Here is a 23,913-nt window from a genome sequence, read left to right on the forward strand (position 1 = left end):
AAATAGACTTCAGAAACATAATTGGAAGAGGATTCCATTGGGGATTGCAGAAAAAAATTCTAAAAAAACTCAAAGTTTGACCCATTTATGGCCAAAAGCTAGAAGTCCATCTTTTTCTGAATGGACTGTAGCTCAGTACGGACATTGTCAGCTAATTTCGAATGCACCACAGTCATCATAACAACCCGTATCGCTACATTGTATACTATCCGACCTCGCGGCTTATCCGGTCCTCTTTTATCTGGATTCCTCGCCATCCGGGAGAAAATCGTTGATCACCGATTTACAGCAGCTGTCATGCATACATACAGATGTGTTTTCGATTATCCGGTTCCCTCGCCTATCCGGATATTTTGCGGAAAGCGGATGTGTGCGGTTAAGCGAGGTCTGACTGTATCTGATACACGTTGTGCAGTGAATGCATCTTATGATTGTCAGTTTCAAGATTCAATCACGGCATCCATAATAATAACCGATCACTCTGTACCCGTTGGAGACTGTGTAACCACACTGTGCATGGCCTTACACTGGGTCCCCCACCCTGTACAATGCTGCCAATGACTTATGTCATGCATCAGGTACTTTGAAGGGATACTAGAACCTTGATCCTGCAGTGCAGTGTTCACAGCTTCTGCATCGGGTCTGGGGATTCCCCCTCCCATGGCTCCACACTGCCACTGTGCTATTGTGTTTGCTGGCGAAAACTGGACAGCTGAAACCAGACCTAACTTGTGTGTAGAGCCGTGCTGTATCGATGGGTCGGTGATGCAACACTGCTCGTGTGCTGATGTTGTGCTTGCTTGCTTGCTTGTTATAGGGACAACAAGGACACAAAGGAGAAACTGGACCACACGGCGAAGCCGGACCAATGGTACGGGCTGTAACGAGAGTGAACAATGATCATGCACTGCTGTATTCTAAACCGCGTGTTGAACTGATTTCTCACAGCGAGAACATGTATCTCTGTGGAATTGCTTCATTTCATGTTCATTTGTTATTAGCAGTCATTTGACAAGCCAGGAGATGTTATATAAACACAATATGACTGAAGTGAGTGAAGTCTGTTACATGACATTGTACTACTACTGTTGGAAATCATGTTCTGACGTGTTGTTGTTGCTGATTGTGTTCAGGGTGAGCGCGGTGTACCTGGACAGCCAGGCCGTATCGGTGTGAAGGGCGACCGCGGAGATGTCGGCCCTGCAGGCCTAGCCGGCGCAGATGGTCTCGATGGCACACCGGTAAGTCATTGCAGTACACAATGATGATGATGTCATCATTATGTCATGACGATGCCATTTTGATCCCATGAGTCGTGGACTTGTGACAGCCCATCATTGGGTAAAATGGACACCATGGATTTGAATGACTGATAAAAAATATACAAACAGAGGGCAGATGCGGTCCCGATGGCAATGCAATTAGGCTACCATATGATGCACTGTGATGCATTGCAGTTTGGGGAGTCAGAATCCCTTTAGGACGGTGATCTTTGTTGAAAGTCACTTCTTGATCACATCAACTTGATCACATCAAGGTCATGCAAGAAAGTGTTGGTAATGCTTCTTCATATAATTATGGGTATGTGGGTATGTGTGCATATGTGTTTCATCCTCGCCTGTCGCTGTTCATCCCTTGCAGGGTCTCCCTGGCAACGACGGTGCAAGTGGCCGTGCTGGTCCTCGCGGAGAGAAGGTAAGTGGAATTCCTTTTGCAATGCCGATGTATGGTGCATTTCGGGTGTATTCCGGGTGTATTCCGGATGGAGAGGGAGGGAGGGCGGAAGGAGGGGGGGGGAGAGGGGGGGGAGGGGAGAGGGGGGAGAGGGGAGAGGGGGGGGAGAGGGGGGGGGAGAGAGGGGAGAGGGGAGAGGGGGGGGGGAGAGGGGGGGGGGAGAGAGGGGGGGGGGGGGGTACTGTCCATGCACAGTATATTGGGCACCCTATGAAAGTGCACTGTGACCCGGGAGCAAAGCATGATCATGAATGTCGAGAGTGGTCCATCTATCCCAATGTCCTGACCCTACTAACATGCCGCTGAGTTGGAGAACTGGTATACTAATTTGGGAATGCTATAGTAATGTTTGGATGTTAGCATTGTGCTGTGGTTGAAGCAGAAATCTACCCAAGGATTCGTTGTGAATGGTCCAACCAATTTCTTCGAGATACATTCAATGATCGGAACTTCAAATGCATGTGCATGTGTGTCTATGTTTGCATTCATGCTCATGTGTGTGTGTGTGTGTGTGTGTGTGTGTGTGTGTGTGTGTGTGTGTGTATGTGTGTGTATGTGTGTGTGTGTGTGTGTGTGCGTGTGTATGTGTGTGTGTGTGTGTGTGCGTGTGTGTGTTCGTCTGTGCGTCTGTGTGTGTGTACTCCAGGGTACTCGTGGTGTCACTGGCCGTGAAGGTCCCTCCGGTGAGCAGGGACGCAAGGGAGAAGTCGGCGCAACAGGATCCATGGGACTGGATGGACTTATTGGAAATATGGTACGAGATGAAAATGAAAACAAAGCAGAAAACCACCAATGCCAGTACAGTGCATTACACACAGTGCCGGAGTATCCCTGTAGAGCTGTTTCACATCCGGACCAGACGGGGCAGCCATGTTGATTCCACCGTTCAGCATCATGTTTTAATAAGAGGGCGCTTGTTCCTTTAATACCGTTCTGTGATTAGAAGCGTAACCTTCTATCTCTGTGCTCGGAACACATGACTTGTGTTATCAGCCTAACTGATCAGTTGCATGTGTGTGTGTGTGTGTGTGTGTGTGTGTGTGTGTATATGTGTATGTGTGTGTGTGTGTCTGTGTGTTTACATACCTGCATTCGCATGCGGGTGTGTGTACATGCATGAATGTGGGTGTAGGGCAGCAAAGGAGACAAGGGCGGTCGTGGAACACAGGGCTTCAAGGGAGACCGCGGTGCAGACGGACCTCCCGGCGATGGCGGTTCCAGTGGCAGTCCCGGAGATCGGGTAAGGGCGTCACCACGCTTGCACATCACCATCCCATGCATTGTGCAGTATACAGAGAAGACGAAAATCACTGGGTATGCGGTGTCTGATTCGAGCCGGGCAAAAGTGCAATTGATGACGAGTGCTATTTTTTGCTTTTATAAAACTTCACTCCTTAACTGCGATAAGGTCTCTTTACTGCGATTCAAATTTATATCGCATGAAAAGTTGAAGAGTGAAGTTTCACGTAAGGTTGCCTGATGATCGTGACTACGTGAAACTCGGAGTTGCAACACAGCTTCCCCTCTCTCTCTTGTGTGGAATGGAGTTTCATAAATGTGTGAGCGGCTACATTGGAGTTTGCGGACAATAAGTCACAAATGTTATTGTGCTGATTGGTGTGTTGTTGTCATTTTTGTTGTGATATGTAGGGACAACCAGGCAACAAGGGAGCTCTCGGTGAATCAGGGGATCCTGGAGCAGCCGTAAGTGGTGTGACTCTTGCACATGCTTAACAAGAGCGGTAGAGGCTTGAGCTGAATCTTAGCACTGTGCAAGTGTGAATGGCCAGTATGACATCATAGGTCACGTGACCGAACAATCTACCTGTGAACAGTATGACATCACTAGTTGCACCACTGCCCTAGCTGCAGATAGGATGACATCACCGGCCACATGATTTTCCGTAAGCATTTCCAGGTGTGCAAGCTCATTATCCAGTTCAGCATTGAGGTGTTCTGCTGTACAGTAGAACGGTGGAAATAGGAGCGTGCAGTATGACATCATAGGTCACATGACTGCTCTAGGATGTGCATGCACAGGTACATGCACTGAGCTATTGTAATCTGGCTGTGCTCTGCTACAGGGACCCGAAGGACCAAGCGGCAGTCCTGGCGATCGCGGTGATGTTGGTGATACTGTAAGTGAAAAAAATCATTTTTTGTTACCATGAGTGGTACATATTAGGAAGTATAGGATTTTTTACGATAATTTTCCAGACGTTTCATCTCCCTAAACAACATCCTCAGTGGATAAAGAACCAAATATGCGTGGAATCATGTACAGAGGCGGTGTCACGGGCTCTGAACTCCCCAGAACACCAAGCCTACATACAATCCTATTGTACCTGCATCATTCCCCCAGGAGTTGGCATTCTATTGAAGTTATCTGGTGACATCACAGACCACGACCACGGTATTTACTATTTACGCATTTCATCCATATATGGACAAGTTTCCATCTCTTTCGTCCACCTCTTTTCAATTCCATATATTGATTATCTATCCGAGTTTAAATTTTGATTATCAGTAGTATTAAAATATTTTCTATGATTGGGTGTTGTGTTATGATGATCGTGTGAGGTTATCATCCCGTAGTTTGTATGCTAACTGTTGCCCTTGCCCACTTCTTTGCTGTGTGTGTGTGTGTGTGTGTGTGTGTGTGTGTGTGTGTGTGTGTGTGTGTGTGTGTGTGTGTGTGTGTGTGTGTGTGTGTGTGTGTACCGCAGGGTGAGCCCGGTGAGACTGGCCCAACCGGAGAGTCAGGCCTTGAGGGCGAGAAGGGATCTCCCGGTGTGCGTGGCGATCCCGGCATCGCTGGACCGCAGGGTCCACGAGTAAGTGCGAAAAGTCCACTTCACACTGACTTGCCAAGGACACGTGTATGACCATGCAATGCTTCCAGCTTTTGGTATCGGTTTCTGTGGGACATGACTGTGTCTGTAAAAGCTGTTGGCAATCTGTGACTATGTGCGTCTGAACACGGGTGTAGAACAAAACACTGCAGCATTTTCGGTTTTATATTCTTGTCCTTTGACATTTCACATTTACCTTAGCGAAGGGTGGTTATGATGATGGCTACCGTTGCGGCCGATATTGTCCAAACAGCTGAAAGTGGATGTTTGTTGCTTGTGCGTATGTGTGTTGTCGTGAGCAGGGTGCTGATGGTAAGAAGGGAGAGACCGGTGACGATGGCACACGAGGAGAAGACGTAAGTGAATCACGGTCCACGGTCCAGCATCGTTGTATCAGTGCACCGTAGCTATGAATATGGCGCGCATGATCCCCTGTATCTCTGAAGCAGCAGTGCAGTTTTTTGGTACTTTTGCCATGGCTGGGTATGGCCCTCATCTCTGGGGCTGCTCCCCATATTAGCGTTGCGTACACGTGCTACGCGAGTGAGTTGAGTAAATAAAGTAATGTGCAGAGGGCTTCGTGCAGTGCAGAGTGCATATGCGAGCGCAATGTTGCGCACTTTGAAGGGGAATAGAGATAGTGTCTGTATTGCTACGATATCATAGAATTCATGGCTGTTTTCACGATGTCATCCGAGCAATTTTGAAGAGTAAAATCAATGCAGACATGGCCACACAACATAGCATGTTTATGATCAATGATCTCTGCTCCTCTTCTTACTGTGTCTGTATCCAATTGCTGTAATTTTGTTATGCTCCCCCAGGGTCACCAAGGTCCTCCCGGTCCCTCCGGTGCTGAAGGCGTCAAGGGCCCACAGGTAACGATACTTTCTTAGGCTGCTTTTCTCCGTGTGGAATTTAACAAACTGTTAGGCTTACCAATCACATTGTATTGTTCTTCCACGTTTTTCGTTTTGTGCTCACATTGGAAGCATCGTTTTATTCTGATATACCATGGGTGCTCAAACACATACCACTTTTTCCATCTTGGATATTGAACTGCTGTGCGAGGACATAGCCTGTTTGAATCCTTCTAATCGGTCGTATCTACTTGTTAACTGCTTTCAATTCCTCAGGGCCAAGCCGGACCACAGGGCGCTGCAGGACTACCCGGACCAACAGGACCACAAGTATGTGGGTGCATGCGTGCATGCTGTGTTCTGCAACACTACTGATTGTTCCAGGGTTAGACACCCCTGGCATGACATCTATTTTGTGGTCACCGCACGGTGTGGATAGAATGGACCTAGTTCAACATTGTGAAGAGACTACTCGTGCTATATATCAATGCAGCATTCACCCACCATATCGGCATTGTCAACTTGGCATCTCTTGATACAACGTGACCATACAGTATGGCATACACTGCAGGATAACTTGAATCAAGAAACGTTATAGTTGAAGGTGACAGCCCTGGCTTGTGGCAATGAGCTAGCTGTTGTGTGCTCATGCTCCTTCTGTTCTTCTCCTCTCCTGCAGGGCATTGACGGATCTGACGGAGCACCTGGCGCACCTGGCAAGAAGGGTGCAAAGGTAAACTGCATATGTGCTTTCCTTCTTCTCATCTTTATCTTTACAAATGTGTCGTGAAATGACGCATCTCCTACGGCACCATGGACTAGCAAGAAATGCAAACAAAGACGGTGACAAAACAGCTATTAGTAGGGACTGCCAACCAAGCAACAGTGCATGCGAGGTGCATGTGGGTCTCCCGACCAAAGGTCTCGGGTATCTAGCTTGCGATGCGTGCACCAAAAGAAGTGCAAAAAAAGAAAAGAATACTTCGAGTAGAAGTGTAATCACATGATAGACTGGACATGGATAGACGCCTGTACCTGCGTATACTAACCTTAAAGCATGGCATGCCGGTGTTAGTGCCGCATTGCACTTGCGACGTGGCAGGTTTCAGTCCTCTTTTTCTCTTGCAGGGCTAGATTATCTGTTTTTTTCTTCTTGCAATGTGGCTACCGAGCCCCAGACCGCAATGAAACATGTTGTGTTTTGGAGTGTTGAGTAAAGGAAATGGAGCTGAGAGCATCGAATCCATTCTGGTTACTGTAATTTCACAAATTTTCGGTGTACTTTTATTTTCGGCACTTTCGGTGTGTCTTTTTCATACCTAAAATTTCAATACCCCGAACAAACACTAACATACATAATCCAATAGGGAACTGCTTCTCTGTACCTAAAATTTCTGCCCTGGCCTTTTGCCCTCATACCGAAAATATTGAGCACCCAAAATTTCTGAATTTAGAGTATATCATACAGGTGTCATTCAGAGGCTTCCCTGCTGGAGCTCATTCACTTCATCTGTCTCTACAACTACCGCTGTCCTTGTGTATGTGCTGACCGGCCTGTGTTCTCTCTCCTATCCTCTGCTGTCTTTACAGGGACCCGTCGGCCCACCAGGCAACAACGGCGAAAAGGGAGCAAGAGGCCCGCTGGTAAGTAATCAGGGATGCCATGGCAACACAACCTAAGACATCCCGTGACAACAGAGGGCGTAGCTCGTGCATCTGTTGTGGTGGTGACCATGTACCACCGACAAACTCGTAGCCGTCATGTTGCCTATTTTACCTATGTAGTACCTATGCCAGCCATTGACTGGTGTGGTAACCTGACTATTCTGACTACACACGAGCTACGTGCTTGCACAATGGAGTAGAGAGGTTGCATTGACAGCGAAGCATGGAGTAGTGTCCATACACATGGCTTGAACTTGAGAGAAAATCTGCACTCTCTCCAACCATCCTGCATGTATACTCATACAGCTCTTCTCCGATAGTTATTAAATTTTGTACTGTGTTATATAGTCCTTTGCCATAACAAATTGCGTTTTGTTCTGCCTATGAAAGCCAGGGGGAAAGGGGGAAGTGTGAAGTGTTTGCTGCATTGCCTGTGGTTGTGCATGGCATGCAAAGGCTGTATCAATGAAACACTGTTGATATTCTTTTCTTGCAGGGAGACTACGGCCCACCTGGCAGACCCGGCAACGTTGGCCCTGACGGCGAAAAGGTGAGTGACTTTCGAGACAACTAGCCGGTCACATTGGAGTACAGCAAAACATGTGTATGCTGGACCTTGTGCCTAGCGGAATTTGGACGTGGACTTGGACTTCCGGATATGCGATCGCTTATGAGAGCTTGTCAGGATGCGACTAGAGAATGTATTTTAGTCCGTAAGGGAACATAACAGGACCCATCTGCTTAGCCAGCGGCAGTCTGGATCGAACCGGAGCCAGTGGCCTGGGTTTTAGCATACTCCAATGCCAGTTAATACGGACCCTATGCACGCTTGATGGAGGTGATTTGTTAATGAGGGCGATGCTGTTTCTGACGTGCTGTTTGCATGCTTCCATGTATTCACAGGGTAGCGTCGGTTCTGTCGGACGACGTGGCTCCAATGGCGATCGCGGAGCACGAGTAAGTGATGCTGTGTCGATTCTTGCCGTGCCATGATAGGACAGCGTTGCGCTAACTTCTATCCAATTTGTACAAGATCAACACCGTTATATCTGTTTAGTGCATGCATGGAATCGTTCCCCTTGGTTTTCGGTGTGTCAGTGATTGTCTGCAGCGGCGTGTGCAGTCAGTGTGGATGAGAGCTTGGACGTACATGTAGCTACATTCTGTGGAGTATCAATGAGCCGAAGACGATATTTTCCTCAACTCTGTAATCGCGTGGATTATTTTAGTAATGTCTATTGTCCACACAGCAAATATAACTTATTCCAAAAGATCACGCCAATGGAGTACTTCGTGGTTGATAGCTATTCCTCTTTCTGTTTTTGTTTGTTTTGTTTTCTTATAGGGTCCACCAGGAGCAGCTGGTCCCAAAGGACAGAAGGGAGAGTATGGTCCTGAGGTAGGTGTGAATATGGGTGGAATGTGTGGGTGGAATGTGTGGGTGGAATTGGATGGGGGGGGGGGGGGGTGCATGTGTGTTCGTGTGTTCCTGCTCTGCTGTTAACTGGTGCAAACCATGTCACTATGCTCAACACAGCCTGCTGTGAATGCCTTTTTTCTTTGACTATCCAAGGCAATATTGTTTGAAGTGTTAACCAATTTGGACACATGCACTATCCCATGTGCACGGATAGCACAGAGCTGCTTCTCGTGGCTGCATCTCCAAGGAGCAGTGATGCACAATTATCATACTAATGATGGTGATGCCTTCTTGGACCTCTGTTTCGTTTCTGCAGGGTAAAATCGGTGAGCAAGGTGCACCTGGTACATCTGGTACAAGCGGCAACTCCGTAAGCACATGCATTTGCTGAGTAGAATTTCGATGTTGACACGATTCCGTAACGTTCTCTCTGGTGCATCTGCATGCTCTGTCCAGAATACATGTATCAGAGTGTGCTGCCCGGTGTAACTCTAAGACCAGGGCTGTCCGTACGCAGACACACGTAGTGCACTCTACATGCCAGCCACCTCCGGCCTGCTTGGTGCCGTTCGTCTTGAAATAACCTCTGAGAAGCTCAATTTTCAAATCCGTCCACGCATGAGATTTTTTGACAGACCGGGCTTACAGTTTTGGCTTCATCGTAGCATCTCACAAACACGTTGGCTTCTGAGCGCTGCCTCTCAGGTTCATTGCGAGTCTACGTTGGTAGCTGCAGTCAGCAGGCAACAGACCACTTTGCTGCCCTGTTGTTATGTAGTTCATGCATTGACAGGTGCAAGTTACTGAGCGATGTGTGTGGTATTTGACGTAACCTAGACGACTGGGTCAATCTGCGCATCGGTGAACACTGAAGGCACACTGCAGGCCGCCATGGATATGTAGAACACGTGAACACAAGAGGGAGTAACAACAAGAAGCGCTTCTCTATTTCCTCTTGTGTACCTCTTGTGTACCTCTTGTGTACCGTGCTCTGCCCATAACGTGCATTTGAGCACTATTGCAGTACAAGGCGGCGCACTGCCTCTATGTAGAACACAAGAACCTGTCAATTAACCTCTGTGTTTTTAAACTGTCTTCCTCTGCAGGGCCAAGATGGTCAACCAGGTACTCCTGGAAGCGCTGGACAGAAGGGAGAGCCAGTAAGAACTTTTGTCTATATTCTGATTCATATGCACACTATAGAGATATCGTGGCAAGGCTGTGGGAACTACCGCCACGGTCATGTTGTGTTTGCGGCCAACCTGCTTGTCCAGCGTGCATCGCAATCACCATAGTCGGGCACTTTTGTTGATGATACTGATAATCACGAATAGGTATTTCCATCCCACAGATAGCTAGTTGTTCCTCTCATTCAGGTTTTCAGTGGAGGTTTGGTAGCTGCTAAGTCAACAAGACAAGTGAAATGCACCACACCAGCAAGTCAAAGACTCTGGCTGCCTTGAGTAGGATGAGAAGGGACAGAAGAAACTGTGGGGGATCTGAACCCAGAGCTCTCCGCTACGCACGCGGCGTTGAGGTGCCCTCTCCTGGTACAATGCACCACGCGAACACCCCCAGCTACCACTTGCGTTGCCTTGATGTCCATGTACATATGTAGTGTGCATGTGTCCCGCTGACTGTTGCAATTTCTGGTGCATTGTCCTGTGTACTATCAGGGCTTGACAGGACAGAAGGGAGAGCTGGGACCTGATGGAACACCTGGCACCGATGTAAGTTCTAGAATCTTCTACACCCGAGTAACAATGCAGTAGTCATCATTTTGCTTTTAGGCACCCAATACTCTTATCTATCTCTATTTCTCTTCTTTTTTCCAATACTCACTGTGCAGACAATACTGCTCTCTGTCTCTACATGGACATGCTTTGCTTATTATAATGTCTCCGTGACGGGGAAAGGGTTCTTGAAAGGAATGGATATTATTCTGCTGGAACTGAGAGTGTATGCTACTGTCCCATCTCTCTCTCTCCCCCCCCCCCCCTCTCTCTCTCTCTATTACCACCCTCCCCTCTATGACCACCCTCCCTCTCTTTCCACCCTCCCCTCTATTACCACCCTCCCCTCTATCACCACCCTCCCTCTATTACCACCCTCCCCTCTATTACCACCCTCCCCTCTATTACCACCCTCCCCTCTATTACCACCCTCCCCTCTATTACCACCCTCCCCTCTATTACCACCCTCCCCTCTATTACCACCCTCCCCTCTATCACCACCCTCCCCTCTATTACCACCCTCCCTCTAGTACCACTCTCCCTCTAGTACCACTCTCCCTCTATTACCACCCTTCCTCTATTACCACCCTCCCTCTATTACCACCCTCCCCTCTATTACCACCCTCCCCTCTATTACCACCCTCCCCTCTATTACCACCCTCCCTCTATTACCACCCTCCCCTCTATTACCACCCTTCCTCTATTACCACCCTCCCTCTATTACCACCCTCCCCTCTATTACCACCCTCCCCTCTATTACCACCCTCCACATATACTTTAGGAATGGTTCGAAGGCAGAGGGGAAAGTCTGCATGTCCCACGAGGCAACTAATTTCATCCATCACTGCTTGATGTTTGTGGCAACTCCAGGGCCCAGTCGGACCCCGTGGTGAAGAAGGACCAGTCGGTGATCGTGGACCCAGTGTAAGTATTATGTCACTACACACTCAGCTGTCGCCATGTACTGTACAGTGAATTCTGTCTTAGACGACCGCTCAAGGGACCACCACAACATGGTGTCTAGCTACCAAGTTGCCTGCTCAGCATTTGACTGGGCATAGCATCCATATGTATCCTGGTTGCGGTTGTCTTCTGGGACAGGTGGTCGCCGCATCCGAGTGGTCGCCTTGACAGGTTTACTGTTCTTACATATGTACACGTGGATACGGTGTGTGTTTAAAGATCAGAAGCACTCCAACAACGGCACTCTGTGTATCCACTGGTATATGCACAGTGCAGCCAGAGATTGGTGTGATCACACTGGCGTGCATTCGCATAGCATTGGTAGCATCCAGAGCACATAAACCAGACTATGCACCACCACACGGGAGGTCGTAAAGGTGCAATTCCGTCACCTGAATTTGGTGAACACCGACGCACAGCAAAACTGACGTCAATGATCATGCAAACAAAGTACATGTACTGTAGCAGGCTGTCGGTCACAGAGTCTCCATGGCTCATCGACAAAGATGCACTCGTACATGATAAGTTCTGCTTCGCCAATCACATGTGAGGAGCTGCACAGTCTGGTTTGCCTACTCGCGATGCCGTCGGCATAGCTCAATTTGCTGTACCTCTGCAGCACACTCGCAACTGTTCACATGGTGCATGGCAACCGTTATCAAACCTTTCACCCGCAAATGACTGCGTACCAGATGTCTTTCTGTCAATTTAGTACACCTCCTGCAGCCGTTTACTTCCAAAATTGATATCAGAGCCTGCATTGACCTTTCCCTGTGTGTGTTTGATGCTGTTATTACAGGGAGATCGTGGTAATGCTGGACCAGTCGGTGACCATGGAGCACAGGGATATCAAGGTGGACGCGGCTCCAAGGGCCCCAATGGAGACACTGTAAGTTTCCCCGGGAGGGAGAGGGAGAGGAAGAGAGAGAAAGTGTGCGAGAGAGAGAGAGAGTGTGTGTGTCCATGCGTATGTCTTCTCTCGTGCGCGCGGGTTTGCGTGTGCATGTGGTGTATGTATGTGTGTGTGTTTTTGTATGCCATATGTCCCTTGTTCTAAACCTGATCAAGAACACCCTGGCTGTATTGTGGAATCAGTATTGACTGAAGAGGGACCAAGAAGGGGCTATTTTGTGTATTGTTCATTTCATGGCCATGATATCACTCTGCTCATTCCTTTCTTACATTTTCAATGTCCAACCGTGATGCCTGGAAGCTGTCCTGCCAAGCATGTACATTAATACTTTCTCTGACTGACCTCTGACTGACCTCTGACTAACCTCTGCTTTGCTCTTTGATTTCATCTTCTTGCTCTACAGGGAACACGAGGCACTCAGGTAAATGGAGGAGGCTGCAGCTGACTGTCTGTCTCTCTCTCTCTCTCTCTCTCTCTCTCTCTCTCTCTCTCTCTCTCTCTCTCTCTCTCTCTCTCTCTCTCTCTCTGTGTCTCTCTCTCTCTCTCTCTCTCTCTCTGTGTCTCTCTCTGTGTGTGTCTCTCTCTCTCTTTCTCTCTCTCTCTCCCCCCCCCCCTCTCTTTCTCTTTCTCTCCCTGTACGCTCTCTCTCTCTCTCTCTCTCTCTCTCTCTCTCTCTCTCTCTCTCTCTCTCTCTCTCTCTCTCTCCCTCCTTCCCCTCCCTCCTCTCATCTCGTCTACTCTCTAAACTCTCTATAGGCATGCTGGTATTGGTTTGTGGGCAGCATGTTCATGCGATATGAACGTAATTAGACCGATTCACAGTGTTTGATAATTCTGGTATAGTTGTCTTGTCAATTTCTCACGCAGTTGTGTTCGGTTAGGCTAGATACTGCATTTGGGTGCAAGCTTTTCAACTATGCATGTGTGACTGTGTGTTTGTGTGTTTGTGTACATATGTGTGTGTATGTGTGATCGTATACGTGTGCGTGTACATGCTTGTGCCTGTCACGGGTGTTGTGTGTTCTCCCTTCACTATACACAGGGTCAAGCTGGACCAGCTGTAAGTAAATGCTTGATACATGCATACGTGTTCTGTTGATGAGCACGGGTCCTCACCAGCACATCATGTCCCTTTCTGTTGACCCTCAGTGACTTTCTTTCCTGTTCGACCCTCTTTCAAGTTGTACATTGTACTGTTGAAGCAACGAAGTAAAATATATCAAAAACAAAACAACACATGCCCCCCCCCCCCCCCCCCCACACACACCACCCTTCTTATTCTTGTTGACGGGAAGTGATGTCACCCAGAGCCAAAACTGAAAAAAAATGATCGTTACTTGATCTGCGGTGAAACCACTCGACTTCTGTTGCTCGCACACGTGTCTTGTATTTGCCCAATGATTACCATGGCAACCATGGTTTCCTTTCTGCACGTACCCAACAGTGTGTGTATGATGATGCACTATCATGAAACACAAGTCCGAGCTATGCTGCAACATGCACGAACACTGCTTGTTCGATTCAGGGTGTCTGTCCATCTACATGTATATCGGCACATAAAATGTTCCGGAATTGCATGGTGGGGAATTAAACATTCAAGGCGTGCTGTGTGCTATTCTTTCAGGGACGCCAAGGACCACTCATGAAATGTTCTGGAATTGCATGGTAATAATTTTAAAACATTCACGGTGTGCTGCGCGTTATTCTTTCAGGGACCCCAAGGTCCACCTGGACCACCTGGTGAGACCGTGGCCGTGGATGAGTGTCCCTCAAGTCTCATCAAGGGACCACCCGGTGCCACTGATCCCAACACCAACACCAACACTGCCGAGGAGTTCCGACGCAAGCGACGTGATGTCAGCGAGGAGGAAATCGTAAGTCGCTAAACAATTTACGGTTCTCGTGAGACTCGGCTAGAGACCGAGCTTTCCACATCCGTAGCAGGGGCGTCGGAAGGTAATTTAGTGTGGTACGGTCAGCCATCTGAAGTACAAGTTAGTCGTGGGGGAGGGGTTGCGGAGCCGAAATTTTTGGAAATTTAGATCCCAGATCAGCGTATTTTATTGATTCGCGGGGTGCCTGAGACAAAAAGTGGTACGGTCAATACCGTAGTGACCGTACTGTGTCCGACGCCCCTGCGTAGGAACGTCACCACCATGAAGGACCACACGCCAGCCATGCGGGTCAATAGCCGAGAATCCCTGGCATTTAATAGGGTCGGCCATCCTTACCAACTGTTTCTCCTTGTGACATGCCGTCTAAAGGAGTAAAAAGTACCCATGGACCCCCCCCCCCCAATTTGTATGGGTAGAATGGTGGAGTGATATCTGCTCTTCAATTTGGTATGGTTAGTTTTAGGTAAGGTCACCAGGCATATAGCATGCCGGTCCTGAGTATCAGGCTACAGAAGCCGCAAACACCTGTGTTTTTCAACCAAATTGGTAGAAGCTCCTGGCTCCCAAGCATGCCATGAACAAGCCGGCCTGCTCTGCTAGCTGGACAGGGAAATAACTGGTCATTGTTCAGACCCGGGGCAATGCAAAGCTTTCCGGTGCACACGAGTGCAAGCAGGAATGGCAAATATGCAGCCTATTCCGCTTACCGGTGCACAATTCCCGCTGCTCTGTCTACAGATCCAAGCTCGCCTTGAGGACACCAAGCAGCGCATTCACTCCATTAGCAATCCGGATGGCAGCAAGGAGAACCCAGCACCGACGTGCCGCGACCTCATGACCACTCTGTCCAAGCCTAAGGATGGTAAGAAGAGGAATAATGCCTGTTTCTACCTGTATCGCTGTTTTTCAAGTGTCCAGGACATACATAGCCTGCTTTTACCCACCTTACTTCACCCATCATGGGCTTTCAGCTCAAGATATTAGCCAACCACTGAAAATGCCCATTTGGTATACAAGAACTCGTACTGGGGATTTAATGAGGTGTGACATAATACATACGACATCTGCTTAGGCACTGCAGGTGTGTGTGGGGGGGGGGGGGGGGGGGGGCGGAGGAGGAGGTTAATCCTCGCACGTCCTGCGGTACTAGGATCTGTAACTGAGATACCTTCGATCTGTAACAGGTACTGAGTTCAATCTGAGAAAATTTAGGAAACGCCCTGACTTCTGCAACCAATTGTGAACTTTTCTTCTCTAAGCTGCAGCTAACAATTCGCTTCACACATGTTTGAATGCCCCCTCTTCCAGGACAATACTGGATTGATCCCAACGGTGGACATCCCGGTGATGCTGTCCAGGTTCGCTGCGACTTCACAGCAGGTGGACACACTTGCGTCGATCCGATCGAAAGCCACAAGAGCGTAAGCTGCCGCTCATTTTGATAGAAGGATAGCTGCTCAGAAAAGACGGCCACAGCCAGGATGCACTGGTGTTTTAGTCAACAGCTGCTTTAGATATTACGGTGCTGTATATTTTGCAATGATAACAAGTCTCTACTTGGTATGTCCATCCGCACCTGTGATAGATAGCTACTTGTTTGCAGGACTTGTCGGACTGATCATACTACCTCACTTAATTAGTTCCTGGGGCCCAGCGTGCACACCATGTACAACTCGAATGAGCCTTGGTGCATAACAAGTACGTACAGTCAATCACCTAAATCTATGTGTCTACACCAAATAATGTGTGACCTTGTCGTAACTGTGTTTGCCCTGGTGGTGGCTTTGCGAATTGTATCAGGCGAGTCACGTGGGAAACACTATCGAGTTGTTCTGGATGTTTATGTTGGTGTTGTTCTGTACATTACAGTCCGAATTGGGAACTGTTGCCTCAACGTCTCCATGCTACAGTGCCATGCCGGGTGGAAGCAAGGTCAGTACTCGCACCACTGTACCGTACAGCATGTTGCAGTGTTGCCGTGAGCTGTACTATACAGCATGTTGCAGTGTTGCCGTGAGCTGTACTATACAGCATGTTGCAGTGTTGTGAGCTGTACTATACAGCATGTTGCAGTGTTGTGAGCTGTACTATACAGCATGTTGCAGTGTTGTGAGCTGTACTATACAGCATGTTGCAGTGTCATGGAATTCTATATAAGGTGCAATGAGCCATCATCCGATGATTCAACTGACCTGGCAGCAAGAATCCATTGCTTGCATTCGGTGATTGTGTTTTGCTTCGTACTCGGGATGTGTTTGCGTGCAGTTCAACTACTCGATCAGCACGCCGCAGCTGCGCTTCCTGCAGCTGGCCAGCAACAACGCGTCACAGACGTTCACTCTGCACTGCAATGGCATGAGCAGCCAGGACATCAAGATGATCGGCGCCAGCGGAAACGTCTTCCAGCACGAGCGTGCACCGACGTCGGGCAGTTCCTGCGGACTGTGCAGCAGCGGAGCAGCACCAATCTGGCCTGATAAGCAGTGCTGCTCAAGATCCAAGCCAGTACAACCTAGCCATGATGGATGTCAGGTGAGACATGTCACATAGTACACTGCACTGCCATACCTACCAACCATGCCGACTTGGCCGGGACCGTCCCGATATCGAGGGTGGTGATAGGCACCCAAAAGTGCATTTGCCGCATGCCTCAAAGCTGCATTTGTATGCATTTTCATACCTAGGTGTGTCATTGTCCTGATCTCAGGTTTGTAAAGGCTGGCAGGTATGCACTGGAGCACAGCGTTCGTTTTATTTTAATTCACCAGATACACAGGCATTTCCGGCTACCTTCTCATCTAACCTTAAGGCTAAACTCTCAATAAAATATGAAGACCGAGACCCATCTCTCTCCTGGGCTTCTTCTCGTTGCCTCTGCATAGCCAGGGAATAGCAGATGGAGGACAGTGTGGTGTAGGGGATAGCTCTAAACAGCATTTGCCAATGTCAGAAAGAAAAATAGATGCCACATCGTGAAGACCTGTGTGTGTGTGTGTGTGTGTGTGTGTGTGTGTGTGCGTGCGTGTGTGTGTGTGTGTAAGCCAGAAAGTCTGTAGCTGAGTCCTGTTGCTTTGTGTTGTTTTTGCTGTCCCTACCGCAGGCTGGCAGCGGTGCAGCACACTCCACGTTCAACCTGCAGACCAAGGACGCACGGCAGTTGCCAGTGCACGACTTCACGGTCGCCGGCCAGTCACCGAAGACGTTTGGTTACCAACTGGGTGCCGTGTGCTACTCATAAGCTGTGATGGAGAGCGCCAGTGGGGGCTCACCCATTACCCCACACAATCTCCTCTCTCACTCACACCGCCGGCTACCTCTCAATCGAATGATCTACCCTCACGTGTTCGCGAGCCAGTCTGACTCAGGATAGGCTGGCTCGCCGCATGCCCGGGAGATTCTGAACACCAGCTCTTTAGCACGGAACGTTATGGCGGACCTCAGCGATCCGTTTTCAGCGCTCTGGACCTAGGACTACACCAACATAGATTGTCGTACCTTTCTACAGCTCATTGGCTCCTCGGCTGAGTCACACATCCATGCACATACTCTCCCATACACGCATTCGCAATATCAGAGGAGCCTGCTCTCGGCATCCTTCCTCTGTCACCCACCCACCCCGGCACTCGCACACAAACACACACACACACACACACACACGCACAAACACACACAATCAACCATTGACACTCACAGCCCAACATGCTTGTTTGCATGTACATGTACCTCTAAATGTACAGTCTACCATGGCTCGGCATCTCTGGCCGCGTCAGCGATAAAACTTTTTTTTTATCCGATTGCTGGAATCCATGCGCTAACATTTTCCGCTTCTGCTCTAGTGCCTTTCACTGGGTATAAAACTCTTTGCTTTTGTTTTGACAAGTATCCTCAGTGTGTTTTCCCCCCAACTGACCTTCTCTCTATTGCCTTCACCATCGGTTTAGCCACTCCCAAAGTAGCACTTGATGGGCTGGCATCTCAGAGCTGACCTTCAATTGCTTGTAACGGTCCATACCGTACTGTACAATGCTAATACTATTCAAAACATCACGGCCGATGATCGTTTCAGTGCCTCCTCCACTCACTCTTCAAAGAATCATTCCAGCTCTGCTACTTTAACTGTCTAAATCCGATGCAGCACTGCGGGCGTTGCTGTTGCATTCGGCTGCTTTCGTTCTCTCCGTGTCGCTCGCGTTCTGTTGGCTGTTCACCATGTTCACCGTTCAGCAACATAGACTGATCTGCTATACGAACCTAGACTACAGTGACGCTTCGAGTGCCGGCCGGCATGGCTGGAAGCGATGCCGTGGTGACTGTGTGTTGTGTAATAGACTATAGTGAGGCTATGGTAACCATCCAAGGAGTCATGAAATACAGGACGTACATGTACTCCTGATAGTAGCTGCGTACTGTGCCTATACTTGAGAGAGTCACGCATGCAGTTTTGCGCCAACCGGTACACAAATCGACCCCGAAGTTCGAACTTGCCTGCTGGGAGGCCAGGGCAATTCATAATATGGCGACTCGTTTCTGACAACAGTTACTATGCTGTATGCATTCTCTACATGTGTGCATGGGAATTATTGTGTAGTACATGGGCGTAGGAACCGGTCCCGCAGGCCCGGCGGTCGCCGGACCAATAATTCTCGATTTTTTTTACATTTCAACCTTGTTGATGGCTTGTCGACTCTTGTACAGGTACCATGTTTTACATCGACAATGCGGTGTATCATCAGCATGCATATTCTTATTTCTCATATTATTCTGTAGCATTAAAATATGGCCTTTTAGGCCCAATTTTAAAAAAAATCCCGGGGGAGGACCCCTGGACCCCCCTCTCACAATTTCGCCGCACCAATATTAAACTGCTTCCTATGCCCCTGTAGTATTGTGCAAAGGAGGAATGATTTGATGGGGACTATTGGAGTATACCTCCAGCGTCAGTCGTTGACGAAACAACGCCCGTTTCGTCACTGAATATTATAACGGGTGATCGACAAGACGTGACACTATTATCTCTTCGATTATAATTATTATATGTAGTGCATGAACATCACACAGACTCTCTGCAATCACGGATATCACTTACCCACTCTCCCGCTCCTTCTGCTTACCATCCGTAGCTCCAAAAGAGCGCAATCCTTTGGCATGCATATTAAACAGCACCGAAATCCCTCCGAATTTCACTGAGTCTGATGACCCAGTCTGATGAGTGTAGACTATTCAATACCGGCACATGTATTGTTAGTGTGCTGAAGTCTGTGTATCAGGGAGTATAATGTACATGTAGTACAATAGGGCTTGAAAGTGATGACGTCAAAACGGCCAGGGAGTAGTAAGTTCACATCAGATTTCTACTTTTGGATCCACTAAGGTGTGACTTTGCTATTGCCTCAGTATGTGGGTGCATAGCAACCCACTCATGTCGTATGCAGGTGTGACTTTTACTTCGCCACCAGTTGTCACCCCGCCCCCACTAGCCAAATCAGTCAGTTTCACTGGCTACATCACCTTGCTGTGAGTAAGACCGCTTGAAATGTGCTTGGATCCATACAAAAACTGGATCCAAGTGGATCCAATTTTTGAATTTTTGAAATTGTTGCTATGCTGTGACGTAGCACTTTCAAGCCCTATACTGTATTTTATCACTCTACTCTTCTATATCGACCTCCACTAATTCTCGTGATCCTTGACTGGTCCTATATTACCAAGAGTCCATAACATAAAAAATTATGGGTTATGGACTCTTGATATTACCCATATCGCCGCAATACCGACCGCTTGTATCGACCACTTAGACATTGTAATCTTTCGACTTTGGAGGGACTTAGAATTTTTCTCTCCACTTCAAAAAGAAAAATTGAAAGAAAGAAGACAAAGGAAGAGAACAAGCAGGATTCGAACTCACAACAGTATGAATCTCAAGCAACCCCTTATACCACCCAGCCACTGTGCTGCAGATGCTGAACTCTGTTGTTCTTAACCCTTTGAGCACGCGTGACGTTCTGACACGTCATGACCACTGCCACTGTGACACGCGTGACGTTCTAGAACGTCACGAGTCTGTACGGTACTACATCGATTATGCTGTTCTTCCGTGGCGTCGATCTAAGCTGTACCGCTGCACAGTGGACTCCTAGTATGTACGAGTACAGTATAAAAAAAACTGCGAGTCGCTCCGTAAGTTTGAACTGGAGTTACATGCGCGTGCATACATTTCAAAAAATTGAAATTTGGCCGATCTGTAGAGATGGCTCGTCGTAGGTTTGCCGCGGAAGAGGCCCTCCAGGAGGTTTTCATGGATCCTGACAGCGATGTCGAGCCGTGGTCAGGGGATGATAGCTTCGATTCTGGCGACGGGAGTGACGAGGAGTCGCTCCCGGATCTCGTATCGATACCTGGTTCGCCTGACGATATTGGTGTGACGCACGGCGACGAGCGCGATCAACACGACGTAGGTGACGGCGCTGCCAGTGCCGCGAGCGGGGAGATTGAGAGCGACGAGGACCTTTCATGCAAGAGCCATGTCCTTGCCACCGAGAATCTGAGCGCCCATGACGATGGTTCTGAAGGTAAGAATAAATTTGACGACTTGGAGAATAAATATTTGCAATGTGAAAATTTGAAAATTTGAAAATTATCACGACTTGATGTGCAATGCGTGTACTGGCTACAGACTACACTATGGTATATTTAGGTATCTCTTTACATATGTGCCACACATGTAGGTATTTGGAAAAAAGAAGATAACACACCTCTGCTACCTCAGTTCACTGGCACACCTGGCATGCAAGTGGAAATGCCTGACGATGCGACTCCATACGAGTATGTGCGCTTGTACTTCACCGATGCTATGTGGAGTCTACTTGTTGACGAGACCAATCGCTTTGCCCGACGGTACATAGACGCTAATCTGGAAACCCTGGCACCGCGCGCCCTTGCTCGGAGCTGGAAGCCGGTGACCATGTCCGAAATGAAGATCTTCCTGGCGCTCTATCTGACGACAGGCATTCTCTGGAAGCCAGCACTGGACCAGTACTGGAGTAAGGATGCACTGATTTCCACGCCATCGTTCTCGGCTGCCATGAAGCGGGACAGATTCATGAGTATCCTCATGTTTCTGCATTTCTCGGACAACGCTGCACCGGACGAAGCTGACAAGCTACGGAAAATTCGCCGCCTGTTAGATCTGTTTATCGATCGTTTTCAGGCAGTGTACACGCCACGCAAAACCATCTGCATCGACGAGGAATTGGTGGCGTGGAAGGGCCGACTGAGCTTTCGCCAATTTATTCCATCTAAGCGTGCTCGATTTGGTATCAAGATTTTTGCCCTGTGCGAGGATTCTGGATATATGTATAACTTCATTGTGTACGTCGGCAAAGATAATGTCAATCTCAGCCCGGACATGGTGAAGCAGCTGGGAGCATCGGGCGCTGTCGTCGCGAAGCTGATGATTCCACTTGAGAATCAGGGACACCACCTGTATGTGGACAATTGGTATTCCAGCCTGCCACTCGCCAAGTACCTCAGTCAGCACCAGACCGGTGTATGCGGCACCATCCGCAAAAACCGGGTTGGTTTGCCGAAGCGACTGACTGGCTATAAGCAGCTGAAGAAATCAGAATACACTTACCGTAGCTCGCAAGGAGCGCTTGTCGTAAAGCTTCAGGACACAAAGGAAGTCATGTTCCTCTCCACTTTGCACCGTGCCAATGCTGTGCCAACTGGCAAGCGTGATCGAGAAGGAAAGGCTGTCAAGAAGCTACAGGTAGTCCATGACTACAACCGGTACATGGGTGGTGTGGACCGGAACGACGCCATGCTCTCAAACTACACTGCTGCACGCAAATCCACCAAGTGGTACAAAAAGCTCGGCACACATATCCTGGAGGAAGGGCTACTGAACGCGTTCATCTTGTACCAGAAAGCTGGCGGCAAGCGAAAACACTATGATTTTATTCGAATTGCGATGAGTGAGCTGTTGGCCGAAGGTGTCAAGGGACGACATCTAGATGCAGCAGCACCAACAGCAGCAGCGCCAACAGCGGCAGCAGCAGCACCTGCAGCAGCAGCGCCAACAGCGGCAGCAGCAGCAGCAGCACCTGCAGCAGCAGAAGCACCAGCAGCAGTACCAACAGCAACAGCATCCGGACCAGCTCCAGCTGAGCCAACGGAACCTCATCCGGCAGCAGCGACAGCAGCAGCAGTAGTTGAACCGCTACCAGCAGCGGCAGAGATTGCGGAGCCAGCCCAAGTATGCCCAGCTGCCCCAGGACGCCATCCTGATGTTGTTGCAGCAGCACCGACTCGCACACAGACTCACCACCAAAGCCCAAGCAGGTTGACTGGACGTCACCATCCAGCATTTGTCCCACCAACACCCAAGAAGGAAAAGCCGCTGAAGCGGTGCGTCGTTTGCTGGGCGAGAGGCAGGCGCAGGGAGAGCCGCGAGTGCTGCATGTCATGTCCGGGGCAGCCAGGCCTGTGTTCAGTGCCTTGCTTTGGAATCTACCACACCGAGTATGACTATGGCCAAATTTGATGGTGCTGGAGCAAAGGAGCACAGCAGTTCACTGTTATCATGTACATACTGTATATATTGTAAATATAACGCCAAATTAGCGTAAAACTACCTTTCTGAAAACGGTCATAACTTTTGTAATTTTTGTTGTATTTCCAAAACAAAATCAGTTCTGTGCTCAGGATACATGAAAGAATCGTTTGAAATCAAGTTTGCTCACATAGAGTGAATTTAAAATTTTGTCATTTTTGTACTGCGTGGCAGAGGTTTTCAATGGGCCCGGACTCAAAAGGTTAAGGGGGCAGCCTACCCATAAATTTCATATGGCATTCAATTGACCGTAACTTTGGTGTTTCTCAGTGGATTTGAGTAAAATTTTGACCACACACTCCTGCCACTATGCTGGCCCTCAGGACATGATTTACAAGTTCTTGCGCCTCACTGACAGGCTTTCCAGGCCGGAAAAACTCAAATTTCCGGCATAGTGCCACGGTGTGCGAGCCACCCAGGAGCCAAACAAATGCATTTACATTTTTTCACATTTTCGTGCCCATTCTGTCCGTGCGCGGGACCCAAACCTAAAACAAGTCCAGAAGCAGCCATGGGTGGTGGGGTAGGGCCCCTCAACGTGGCCCTGGAATCTGTCACAACGGAACGGGTGGGCGTTCTCTCACGGACGGCCACAGACCCAAGTCAATTTTTGATTTTTTTTAGGTTTAGCACGTGCTACGAGGCCCTTTGATACAACATCCAGTGCTGGGACCTCCACAGCAAGCCATTTCCACAGCGCTGCACACCAAATCCAGGATGCCCTCAGAAACCGGCAAAGACTGCCACTCACGTTTCACTACTGCCTAGTACTGAATCCTACCTGACTTCTTGACACGACTCAAACTAACTTGCCAAAGTCACTAAATCAACGTCAACTACAATAATCAAGCCACATATCTGCAACGTCACGAGGGTGCTGGCAAAAGTCCTGCTGCATAGCACGGCGCGAAGCCCCCCGCCGTGCAGACCATGTACCAATACGGGGTTTTTTAACGTGATTTTTGGACTTTTTTGGACTTGGGGCAAAATTCTGCACACTTTCGCGTGTTTCCATAATACGACAAGTTGCGCACGGTCTGCTCACATTCAAATACAGTGCTGCCAACAAATGACAGCATGCAACAAAAAATCTTTCCTTGCCAGGCGAAGCGCCAGCACCCCAAATCATGTCAAGACTTTTTTATTTTCCGTGGCGGGAAATCGAGCTTTTCCAGGTATCTACAGCCTGTAGAAATTCAACGCTGAGAATTTCCAACTATTGTCCGGCTTTGGACCTCTGCCACCGACCTATTCTTTGAAGGAGAAT

At 48.7% G+C, this 23,913-nt stretch overlaps 2 protein-coding genes across 2 annotated transcripts in view; both read left to right on the forward strand.

The window, feature by feature from the left end:
• Positions 1–18,291, forward strand: part of LOC135823191 (collagen alpha-1(I) chain-like) — a 42,438-nt gene extending 24,147 nt beyond the window's left edge. Inside the window, exons 39-67 of the mRNA XM_065336035.1 lie at positions 818–871; positions 1,134–1,241; positions 1,642–1,695; positions 2,381–2,488; positions 2,867–2,974; positions 3,385–3,438; positions 3,819–3,872; positions 4,461–4,568; positions 4,889–4,942; positions 5,411–5,464; positions 5,723–5,776; positions 6,126–6,179; positions 7,037–7,090; positions 7,608–7,661; positions 8,015–8,068; positions 8,457–8,510; positions 8,848–8,901; positions 9,638–9,691; positions 10,208–10,261; positions 11,135–11,188; positions 12,027–12,116; positions 12,544–12,561; positions 13,183–13,200; positions 13,853–14,014; positions 14,774–14,897; positions 15,344–15,456; positions 15,905–15,967; positions 16,301–16,567; positions 17,136–18,291. Coding sequence (XP_065192107.1) covers positions 818–871; positions 1,134–1,241; positions 1,642–1,695; positions 2,381–2,488; positions 2,867–2,974; positions 3,385–3,438; positions 3,819–3,872; positions 4,461–4,568; positions 4,889–4,942; positions 5,411–5,464; positions 5,723–5,776; positions 6,126–6,179; positions 7,037–7,090; positions 7,608–7,661; positions 8,015–8,068; positions 8,457–8,510; positions 8,848–8,901; positions 9,638–9,691; positions 10,208–10,261; positions 11,135–11,188; positions 12,027–12,116; positions 12,544–12,561; positions 13,183–13,200; positions 13,853–14,014; positions 14,774–14,897; positions 15,344–15,456; positions 15,905–15,967; positions 16,301–16,567; positions 17,136–17,273 — 2,289 coding nt within the window. The 3' untranslated portion in view covers positions 17,274–18,291. The remainder of the gene's footprint in view (positions 1–817; positions 872–1,133; positions 1,242–1,641; positions 1,696–2,380; positions 2,489–2,866; positions 2,975–3,384; positions 3,439–3,818; positions 3,873–4,460; positions 4,569–4,888; positions 4,943–5,410; positions 5,465–5,722; positions 5,777–6,125; positions 6,180–7,036; positions 7,091–7,607; positions 7,662–8,014; positions 8,069–8,456; positions 8,511–8,847; positions 8,902–9,637; positions 9,692–10,207; positions 10,262–11,134; positions 11,189–12,026; positions 12,117–12,543; positions 12,562–13,182; positions 13,201–13,852; positions 14,015–14,773; positions 14,898–15,343; positions 15,457–15,904; positions 15,968–16,300; positions 16,568–17,135) is intronic.
• A 2,013-nt stretch (positions 18,292–20,304) lies between these two features.
• LOC135823245 (piggyBac transposable element-derived protein 4-like) lies at positions 20,305–22,723 on the forward strand. The gene is made up of 2 exons (XM_065336094.1): positions 20,305–20,604; positions 20,761–22,723. Exons 1-2 carry the CDS (start codon positions 20,331–20,333, stop codon positions 22,575–22,577), a joined length of 2,091 nt encoding a protein of 696 aa, XP_065192166.1. The 5' UTR covers positions 20,305–20,330; the 3' UTR covers positions 22,578–22,723.
• Positions 22,724–23,913: the final 1,190 nt, after the last annotated feature.

This window comes from Sycon ciliatum, chromosome 8 (assembly GCF_964019385.1).
Source record: "Sycon ciliatum chromosome 8, ocSycCili1.1, whole genome shotgun sequence".
In the NCBI taxonomy this organism is placed as follows: domain Eukaryota; kingdom Metazoa; phylum Porifera; class Calcarea; order Leucosolenida; family Sycettidae; genus Sycon; species Sycon ciliatum.